Raw genomic sequence first — 11,046 nt, forward strand, 5'->3', positions numbered from 1 at the left:
AAGTAAAAGTCTAGGTAAAATGCTCAAGGCACGTTTTCTGACAAATTAACCCAAGGAAGAATATTTCATTCTTTATGCAACAATAAAATATGCAATTATTTAATGTTTATTACTAATTATTTGATATTTTAATATATTTAGAATGACTTTTGTCAACATTTTTCAGTGACGACTTTAATAAACAATAAGAATATTTAATTATATACATTTTTATGCACCAACATAACAATGCATAGTAATAAATATCAATATTTGCATATTTAATGCAATATTTAATTTGCATATTTTTATTTAAACATTTTTCAGTGACAAGATGAATAAACATCAATACTTGCATATTTATTGCCATAGTTAATCGCATATTTAATGCAATGTTTAATTGCATATTTTCTACTAAAACATTTTAATAGATTTAAACGACATTAAGTGACCATACGAATAAAAAATAAATAAGAATATTTAATTCTATTAATGTATATAATAATGCATGTTCATAAAATATTAGTTTTTTCATATTTAATGCAATATTTAATTAGATATTTCTACTAAAACATTTTAGAATTTTTTTAATGACTTGTCAACATTTTTCAATAATGAGATGAATAAATAATAAATCTATTAATTTATATGCACTAATATAACAATACATAGTAATAAACATCAATACTTGCATATTTATTGCAACAGCTAATCGCATATTTTTAGTAAAACATTTTAATATTTTAAAAATGACGTTAACATTTTTCAATGATTTTTCAGAAAAATCAGTGAAACCATTTGAATTAATTCATCAAAGCACAGTTTGAACTGATTCACAGAAACTATTATTACATAATTGTTAAGTATAATTACTATTAGCATATATACTTTATTTACATGTATAGTATATTTATTATAATATATATATATATATATATATATATATATATATATATATATATATAATTCTTTATTATACTATGTATAATAAATATTATTACTATAATTACATGAATTAATGATGATATAAATTATATATACAAATTTCATCGGTAAAATCCGTGTGAATGTGTCATGAATATTTGATCAATCAGATCTCAGATTTTCAGTGATGATGATGATGATGAATGTTGAACTCTGGATTATGATCTCATAAAGATTCTCTCGTTTATTTTCACTGATTTATTGCTCCTGACTGAGTTTCTCACCCTCCAGACACGTCGAATAAAACTCGATGAAGAACTTGGTTCTGCTGGCGGTCTTCACGATGGCCTCGATGTTCTCGAACTCGATGTACGCTTGTTCTGAAGACTTGGGCAGACCTGAGGAGGAAGAGCATCTCAGAAACCAGTTTCACCAGAACTACACTGGGATCAAACCAGAACGACACTGGGATCAAACCAGAACGACACTGAACACCGGGATCAAACCAGAACGACACTGAAAACTGGGATCAAACCAGAACGACACTGAAAACTGGGATCAAACCAGAACGACACTGAAAACTGGGATCAAACCAGAACGACACTGAACACTGGGATCAAACCAGAACGACACTGAAAACTGGGATCAAACCAGAACGACACTGAACACTGGGATCAAACCCATATATTACCTTTCTTAGAGACGAACTGAGACGTCACGCCAACCTCAAACGTGCCGAAGACAGGCGAGTGATCACTGGTGACGATATCATCTGTACAGCCTGACACACACACACACACACATACACACAACATTATTTACATATTCATCTGATGCAAATCAGCCTCAATAACCGCCAAAACTCCACTGGGTTTCATTACACACAGGTTATTGGTCACATATTTTGAGTAGACTGAATGTGCGTTTGCTATGAAATGGTTTTTATGTTGACGTGCTGATCCACCAACGCCATCTTTAATGTTTAATGCAAAAAGAAGAAATCTAGTAAAAATAAGCAATGCACTTTTTTTTTTTTTTTTTTAAATGTAAGTCTATCTGCAACAGAAAAACTGCTCAAAAAATTAAAATTGCTTAGTAATTATGACATTTTTAAACACATATTTCTACTAAAACATTTTGATATATTTAGAATCACTTCTGTCCACATTTTTCAGTGATAATGCGAAACTAGTGAGGATTCTTCTACTTAAAGGAAAACTAAAATGACAAGAGTGTTATAATAACATAAATAATAATGATGATATAAATGATATATTTACCCCTGGTTTCACAGACAGGGCTTAAGACTAGTCCTAGACTAAAATGTAAGTCTGAGCTGTTTCCACTGAAATAAACTTGCACTGACTGATCTTAAAAATATATCAGTGCCTTTTTAGTTTTAAGATGCACATCGGTAATGTTTTTTTCTAAGCATGTTTATAAAAATTACTTAAATGTCCTAATTGATCTATGGTCTAATCCTGGCTTAGTCTAAGCCCTGTCTGTGAAACCGGGCCATAGTGATATAAACTAATTTTAGACTCGTGGTGCAAAATAAAAATAATTAAGATTATTTTAATATTTCTGAAATAATCTCTTCTGCTCACCGAGGCTGTGTTTATTTAATCAAAAATACTGTAAAAATTATGAAATATTATTATAATGTAAATCATCTGTTCTCTATGTGAATATATAGTAAAGTGTAATTTATTCCTGTGATCAAAGCTGAATTTATCATCATTACTCCAGTCTTCAGTGTCACATGATCCTTCAGAAATCACTCTAATATGATGATTTGATGCTCAAGAAACATTTATGATTATTATCAGTGTTGAAAACAGTTGTGCTGCTTCAGATTTCAGTGGAAACTCCTACTTTTGAATGGAAAGAAGGATTTGAAATAAACACTTTTATAGTTGATGTATTAGCTGACTGCGTACCGTACGAGTTGCAGACGATGTGCGTCTCAGGATACGATTTCCAGAGGATTCTGTCGCACCATGAGGGAACGTTGGTCCGCATCTATGAGACGAGAGAGAAGGAACGCAGGAGGAATATAAGGAATGCAGGACACTTCACTTCCTGTGGCAAAGGTCAGGTGACAGGAAGTAGTTGCCTCAGGACCGTAAACACGTTAGCAGGGATTCTTTCTTTACGCTCATGAATGTGAGCTTCTTTAAAGGGATAGTTCACTTTGAAATTAAATGTTGGTATGTTTTAGCTTACCTCAAGGGCATCCAAGATGTAGGTGTCTTTGTTTCAGCAGTAGTTTCAATTTTGATATTTTTAGGCCAAACCGTTCTTGTCTGTCAGTCATATAATGCAGGTCTGTGGTCACTGTCTCAAAGAGCATGCACAGAGTCCAAATTAAACAATTCCCCATCGTCCAAATTAAACAATTCCCCATCGTAAGCACACATTGATGGCCTAAGACACGAAACGAGCGGTTTGTGTGAGAAAACGAACAGTATTTATATCGTTTTTACCTCTTGTACACAGCCACGTCCAAGTGATCTGAGGGCGCGGGCGCTTCCTGGTGTGTGACGTGTGCGCAGACTGGTGCATAGATATATATACACTAGATGTCGCCTTGGCTACGGCATTCGTTAAGAACTGCCGTAGCCAAGGCGACATCTAGTATATATATCTATGCACCAGTCTGCACCAGTCTGCGTACACGTCACACACCAGTATGCGCTCGCGCCCTCAGATCACTTGGACGTGGCTGTGTACAAGAGGTAAAAACGATATAAATACTGTTCGTTTTCTCACACAAACCGCTCGTTTCGTGTCTTAGGCCATCAATGTGTGCTTACGATGGGGAATTGTTTAATTTGGACTCTGTGCATGCTCTTTGAGATAGTGACCACAGACCTGCATTAAATGACTGACAGACAAGAACGGTTTGACCTAAAAATATCAAAATTGAAACTACTGCAGAAACAAAGACACCTACATCTTGGAGGCCCTTCAGGTAAGCTAAAACATACCAACATTTAATTTCAAAGTGAAATCCCAAAAATGAAAATTAGGCCATGATTTACTCTCCCTCAAGCCATCCTAGGTGTTTATGACTTTCTTCTTTCAGACGAACACAATCTGAGTTATATTAACAAATGTCCTGGCTCTTCCAAGCTTTATAATGGCAGTGAATGGCTGTTTCTGTTTTGAAGTCCATAAAAGTGCATATAATAATAATTAATATAACTCTGATTGTGTTCGTCTGAAAGAAGAGTCATATACACCTAGGATGTCTTGAGGGAGAGTGAATCATGGGTAATTTTGTCTCTTTAAGAGCAGGGTTAGTGTGGTGTGAGTGCTTTACCCCGGTGGCTTTCTGCTTCTGCCAGACGTATGTGTCTCGTGAGCCGCGCTCGTAACGGTACGTGGGGGGGTAGGTGATCTCCTCCTCCGCTGGACACACACACACACACACAGGATATGATGCGGCAGGGAAAGGAAGTGTTGATGAGCCAAGAGACTCAAATCTCAAAGACATGTTTAGATAATCTAGAGGAAAAACTCTAGAACAAACGTGCGTTTAAAACACGAAACAGTACAAATGAGCAAAAACTGAACATACTTGTACATGAAGTTATATTTCTCACAGAATACGTCCAGGTTTTTAGTAATTCATAAATTAATTAGTACTTATTAATAAACTGTACTTATTCATCTTTGTTAACTTTAGTTAATAAATATACAACTGTTCAATGATGGTTCATTAATTAATATCATTAGATGCAACCTTTGATTTTAATACTGTATTAGTAAATGTTGAGATGAACTGAGATTAATGTTCATTGTTAGTTCATGTTAACTAATGAAACCTTATTGTATATATAATTGTATAAATAATATCATATTGTAATATCTCAGATTCTTACTATTGCAATGGTTTTTAAATAACACAAATTAAAGGCTGTACAACAAACAAACAGACATGCAGGCACACACACACATGCAGACACACACACACACACACGCACACACACACACACACACACACACACGCAGATGCGCACACACACGCAGACACAGACAGACAGACAGACACACACACACACACACGCACACACACACACACACACACACACACACACACAGAGAGTCAGAGTTGAGCCGCACCGAAGCGAAGGAAGACCTTGTTCTTCTCTCTCTCCAGATTCAGCTGGTCCACCTTCAACAACGGCTCGAACTCCTTCCTGTTGATGAAGTTGAGGATTTCCTGAGAGAGAGAGAGAGAGAGAGAGAGTCAGTGTTGAGACGCCACAGCTGTTACAGCGATACACTCCTGCAGACACTAGTGTACTGCACTGTGGAATTGTGGGATATCATCCAGGTCTTCCATGCGCACAGAAACTTCATATGCTGTGCACAGTATTCATACAGCGATCATACGCAACATGGCGCTGATGAGTGATGAGTGCTTTATTCACCTGGAATTGCTCGTCCAAGTGGAAAAAACGAGTCATTGTCAGATATCGATAATAACGTGTTATAAAAGAGGAAAAAAGGTAATTGCAACTCACACAATTCTTTATTTCTCGCAATTGCAACATTTTTCCACAATTTGGACTTTTTCCACAATTAAGAGTTTATATTTCTCCATTCTGACTTTATTTCTTGCAATTGCGACTTTTTATCCACAATTGCGATTTTATATTTCTCCATTCTGACTTTATTTATCGAAAATGCGACTTTTTTCCCCACAATTACAAGTTTATATTTCGCCATTCTGACATTTTTTCTCGCAATTGCGACATTTTTCCACAATTATATCTCGCAATTCTGACATTATTTCTCGCAATTGCGACTTTTTCCCCCACAATTACAAGTTTATTTTGCTATTCTGACTTTTTTTCTCGCAATTGCAATATTTTTGCACAATTGCGATATTATATCTAGCCATTCTGACTTTATTTTTCGCAATAGCAACTTTTTCCCACAATTGCGAGTTTATATCATCTCGCAATTGCGACTTTTTTCCACAATTCCGACTTTTTTCCTCAATTACAATCTTATATCTCGCCATTCTGACTTTATTTTTTGCAATAGCGACTTTTTTTCCACAATTGCGATTTTATATCTTGCAATACTGACGTTATTTCTCGCATTTGAAACTTTTTTCAACAATTGCGAGTTTATATCTCTTAATTCTGACTTTTTCTCGCAATTGCAACTTTTTTTCCACAATTGCGATTTTATATCTCGTAATACTGACTGACTTTATCGAAAATGCATTTTTTACCCCACAATTACAAGTTTATATTTCTCCAATCTGACTTTTTTTTTTTTCACACAATTGCGACATTTTTCCACAATTACGAGTTTATATCTCGCAATACTGACTTTATATCTCGCAATTGCAACTTTTTCCCACAGTTAAAAGTTTATATTTCACCATTCTTACTTTATTTCTCACAATTGCGACTTTTTTCCACAATTCCGACTTTTTTCCTCAATTACAATCTTATATCTCGCCATTCTGACTTTATTTTTTGCAATAGCGACTTTTTTTCCACAATTGCGATTTTATATCTTGCAATACTGACGTTATTTCTCGCATTTGAAACTTTTTTCAACAATTGCGAGTTTATATCTCTTAATTCTGACTTTTTCTCGCAATTGCAACTTTTTTTCCACAATTGCGATTTTATATCTCGTAATACTGACTGACTTTATCGAAAATGCATTTTTTACCCCACAATTACAAGTTTATATTTCTCCAATCTGACTTTTTTTTTTTCACACAATTGCGACATTTTTCCACAATTACGAGTTTATATCTCGCAATACTGACTTTATATCTCGCAATTGCAACTTTTTCCCACAGTTAAAAGTTTATATTTCACCATTCTTACTTTATTTCTCACAATTGAGACTTTTTTCCACAATTGCGAGTTTATATCGCAATTCTGACTTTATTTCTTGCAATTGCGACTTTTTTCCCCCACAATTACAAGTTTATTTTGCTATTCTGACTTTTTTTTTAGCAATTGCAATATTTTTGCACAATTGCGATATTATATCTAGCCATTCTGACTTTATTTTTTGCAATAGCGACTTTTTCCCACAATTGCGAGTTTATATCTCGCAATTGCGACGTTATTTCTCGCAATTTAAACTTTTCCCCAAAATTACGAGTTAATTGAGACCTAAGTCGGGTACAGATATAATACCATAATATCTCATTAGATTCACATGATTGGCCTGACAACAACTAATCCTTCACACCCAGAGAATACCACAATGCTTTCATCATAAGCGTTTCGGTCATGTGCTTCATGGCGCTTTACCTGAATGTCCATGTCCAGGCGGTAGTTGAGATCGCCGAACCAGAACAGATGCGTGAATCTCAGCGAGATGTCGAAGGAGTTCAGCTGTTTATCGCCCAGCGACAGCTGACGCAGGATATCCAGATAGTTCTGGTTGCGTCTGCCAGGGGTCAAAGGTCATTAGTAAAAAACCCCAATGAATTGTGTATTTGCTGGTCAGTGTTTCGAGACGCACCTGTGGATTTTCTCATTGCCGGACGTCAGGTGACAGTTAACGAACCCAAACGATGTTCCATTAAACATGAAGGACACGCCCACTGCTCCTTTGTTTCCTAGGATAATTAATAAATGTATAGAACCGAATCAAAAACTGGTAGTTTATGTTCTTCCTCAGGATTTTTGTCTTGTTTTGCAGTACGAAATCTAAACGGGACAAAAACACTGAGGAAGAAAGTCATTTTTGCCGTGCGTTCTGACCGAGTGTGTTGGCGATTCCCGCATACAGACATACAAAGACAGTCAGACACACACACACAGACACACACACACACACTGAGGAAGAAAGTAATTTTCTGCAGTGTTGAGTGAGTTTGTGCGTTCTGACCGAGTGTGTTGGCGATCCCCGTTTTGACGCTGGACATTCCCACGTGACTGATGCGGTTCTCGTGCTCCGCCTTCACCAACACCACGATCTTAATGTTCCACAGCGTCTGCACTGCAACCTACGACACAGAAACCACACATTCATTCCTCCTGCTCGAGCCTTGCACTCGTTAAACTCACTGCGGGAAGTTCAGCCGCCAGATGAGAAACACAGACAGAAACACACATTAAACTCTAAATAAAGTCACAGTCATAACAGTCGAAGCGTCATTAAGACTGCATCTGTCTGCCGAGGAGCCGGTTGTTTTTTTTATTTATTTGTTTTAAATTAGGTACATAAGGTTGTCTTTAGTATGTGTTACGTTTGATACATTTCAGGGTTTTGTTCTTCAATATCCTGCCTTGTCAAACTCTAAATAACACAAGCAAGCCACTGAAACACATTCCCTCACCGGTTTATAGTCCATCTCTGTGTATTCCTTGAGTGCGCAGCGGATCGTTTCCACCCATTCCTTATCACACACAGAGTTCTCCTGCGTGCCGAACACATAGATGTCATGAGGGATCGTAACCGCCATCTCATCCAGAGTTTTCCCCAAGCCCCGAGAGGAAATCCATGATCCCATCGATTTAGGAGCAGGAACGCCGCCTGCAGAGAGAGACAGAGACTATGATACAAGGACGAGGGGATTTTTATGATAAATGTTTTTTCGCCACCATAATGGTAGCCAGGGTGTTGTGGGTGGTCATCAGGGTGTTGCTAGGGTGTTGTGGGTGGTCGTTAGGGTGTTGTTAGGGTGTTGTGGGTGGTCGTTAGGGTGTTGCTAGGGTGTTGTTGGTGGTCATGGCCATTGCTAAGGTGTTGTGGGTGGTCGTTAGGTTGTTGCTAGAGTGTTGTGGGTGGTTATTAGGGTGTTGCTAGGGTGTTGTTGGAGATCATGGTCGTTGCTAGGGTGTTGTGGGTGGTCGTTAGGGTGTTGCCAGTGTTTTGTGGGTGGTTATTAGGGTGTTGTGGGTGGTCATGGCCATTGCTAGGGTGTTGTGGGTGGTCGATAGAGTGTTGACGGTTGTCATCAGGGTGTTGATAGGGTTTTGTGGGTGGTCATTAGGGTGTTCCAGGTGGTCTTCAGGGTGTTGCTAGGGTTTTGTGGATGGTCGTTAGGCTGTTGCTAGGGTGTTCATCAGGGCGTTGCTACGGTGTTGAGTGTAGCCGTTATGGTGTTGCTAGGGTGTTGTGGGTGGTCATCAGGGTGTTCCAGGTGGTCTTCACGGTGTTGCTAGGGTTTTGTGGATGGTCGTTAGGCTGTTGCTAGAGTGTTGTGGGTGGTTATTAGGGTGTTGCTAGGGTGTTGTTGGAGATCATGGTCGTTGCTAGGGTGTTGTGGGTGGTCGTTAGGGTGTTGCCAGTGTTTTGTGGGTGGTTATTAGGGTGTTGTGGGTGGTCATGGCCATTGCTAGGGTGTTGTGGGTGGTCGATAGAGTGTTGACGGTTGTCATCAGGGTGTTGATAGGGTGTTGTGGGTGGTCATTAGGGTGTTCCAGGTGGTCTTCAGGGTGTTGTTAGGGTTTTGTGGATGGTCGTTAGGCTGTTGCTAGGGTGTTCATCAGGGCGTTGCTACGGTGTTGAGTGTAGCCGTTATGGTGTTGCTAGGGTGTTGTGGGTGGTCATCAGGGTGTTCCAGGTGGTCTTCACGGTGTTGCTAGGGTTTTGTGGATGGTCGTTAGGCTGTTGCTAGAGTGTTGTGGGTGGTTATTAGGGTGTTGCTAGGGTGTTGTTGGAGATCATGGTCGTTGCTAGGGTGTTGTGGGTGGTCGTTAGGGTGTTGCCAGTGTTTTGTGGGTGGTTATTAGGGTGTTGTGGGTGGTCATGGCCATTGCTAGGGTGTTGTGGGTGGTCGATAGAGTGTTGACGGTTGTCATCAGGGTGTTGATAGGGTGTTGTGGGTGGTCATTAGGGTGTTCCAGGTGGTCTTCAGGGTGTTGCTAGGGTTTTGTGGATGGTCGTTAGGCTGTTGCTAGGGTGTTCATCAGGGCGTTGCTACGGTGTTGAGTGTAGCCGTTATGGTGTTGCTAGGGTGTTGTGGGTGGTCATCAGGGTGTTCCAGGTGGTCTTCACGGTGTTGCTAGGGTTTTGTGGATGGTCGTTAGGCTGTTGCTAGAATGTTCATCAGGGCGTTGCTACGGTGTTGAGTGTAGTCGTTATGGTGTTGCTAGGGTGTTGTAGGTGGTCATTAGGGTGTTGCTAGGATGTTGTGGGTGGTCATGGCCGTTACTAGGGTGTTGTGGGTGGTCGTTAGGGTGTTGCGGGTAGTCGTCAGGGTGTTGCTAGGGTGTTGTGGGTGGTCATGGCCATTGCTAGGGTGTTGTGGGTGGTCGATAGAGTGTTGACGGTTGTCATCAGGGTGTTGATAGGGTTTTGGGGGTGGTCATTAGGGTGTTCCAGGTGGTCTTCAGGGTGTTGCTAGGGTTTTGTGGATGGTCGTTAGGCTGTTGCTAGGGTGTTCATCAGGGCGTTGCTACGGTGTTGAGTGTAGCCGTTGTGGTGTTGCTAGGGTGTTGTGGGTGGTCGTTGGGGTTTTGCTAGGGTGTTGTGGGTGGTCATTAGGGTGTTCCAGGTGGTCTTCAGGGTGTTGCTAGGGTTTTGTGGATGGTCGTTAGGCTGTTGCTAGGATGTTCATCAGGGCGTTGCTACGGTGTTGAGTGTAGTCGTTATGGTGTTGCTAGGGTGTTGTAGGTGGTCATCAGGGTGTTGCTAGGATGTTGTGGGTGGTCATGGCCGTTACTAGGGTGTTGTGGGTGGTCGTTAGGGTGTTGCGGGTAGTCGTCAGGGTGTTGCTAGGGTGTTGTGGGTGGTCATTAGGGTGTTCCAGGTGGTCTTCAGGGTGTTGCTAGGGTTTTGTGGATGGTCGTTAGGCTGTTGCTAGGGTGTTCATCAGGGCGTTGCTACGGTGTTGAGTGTAGCCGTTATGGTGTTGCTAGGGTGTTGTGGGTGGTCATCAGGGTGTTCCAGGTGGTCTTCACGGTGTTGCTAGGGTTTTGTGGATGGTCGTTAGGCTGTTGCTAGGATGTTCATCAGGGCGTTGCTACGGTGTTGAGTGTAGTCGTTATGGTGTTGCTAGGGTGTTGTAGGTGGTCATTAGGGTGTTGCTAGGATGTTGTGGGTGGTCATGGCCGTTACTAGGGTGTTGTGGGTGGTCGTTAGGGTGTTGCGGGTAGTCGTCAGGGTGTTGCTAGGGTGTTGTGGGTGGTCATGGCCATTGCT

General features: G+C 40.2%; 1 protein-coding gene across 1 annotated transcript in view; it reads right to left on the reverse strand.

Annotated features, from left to right (window-relative positions):
• inppl1a (inositol polyphosphate phosphatase-like 1a) overlaps nucleotides 1-11,046 on the reverse strand; it is a 47,282-nt gene that overhangs the window by 13,175 nt on the left and 23,061 nt on the right. The window contains exons 12-20 of the mRNA XM_079886484.1: nucleotides 8,237-8,433; nucleotides 7,786-7,903; nucleotides 7,417-7,513; nucleotides 7,203-7,341; nucleotides 5,032-5,131; nucleotides 4,229-4,317; nucleotides 2,844-2,925; nucleotides 1,595-1,684; nucleotides 1,188-1,301 (exon numbers count right to left, since the gene is read on the reverse strand). Coding sequence (XP_079742610.1) covers nucleotides 1,188-1,301; nucleotides 1,595-1,684; nucleotides 2,844-2,925; nucleotides 4,229-4,317; nucleotides 5,032-5,131; nucleotides 7,203-7,341; nucleotides 7,417-7,513; nucleotides 7,786-7,903; nucleotides 8,237-8,433 — 1,026 coding nt within the window. The remainder of the gene's footprint in view (nucleotides 1-1,187; nucleotides 1,302-1,594; nucleotides 1,685-2,843; nucleotides 2,926-4,228; nucleotides 4,318-5,031; nucleotides 5,132-7,202; nucleotides 7,342-7,416; nucleotides 7,514-7,785; nucleotides 7,904-8,236; nucleotides 8,434-11,046) is intronic.

The sequence above is a fragment of the Squalius cephalus genome (assembly GCF_949319135.1).
Source record: "Squalius cephalus genome assembly, chromosome: 11".
Lineage (NCBI taxonomy): Eukaryota > Metazoa > Chordata > Actinopteri > Cypriniformes > Leuciscidae > Squalius > Squalius cephalus.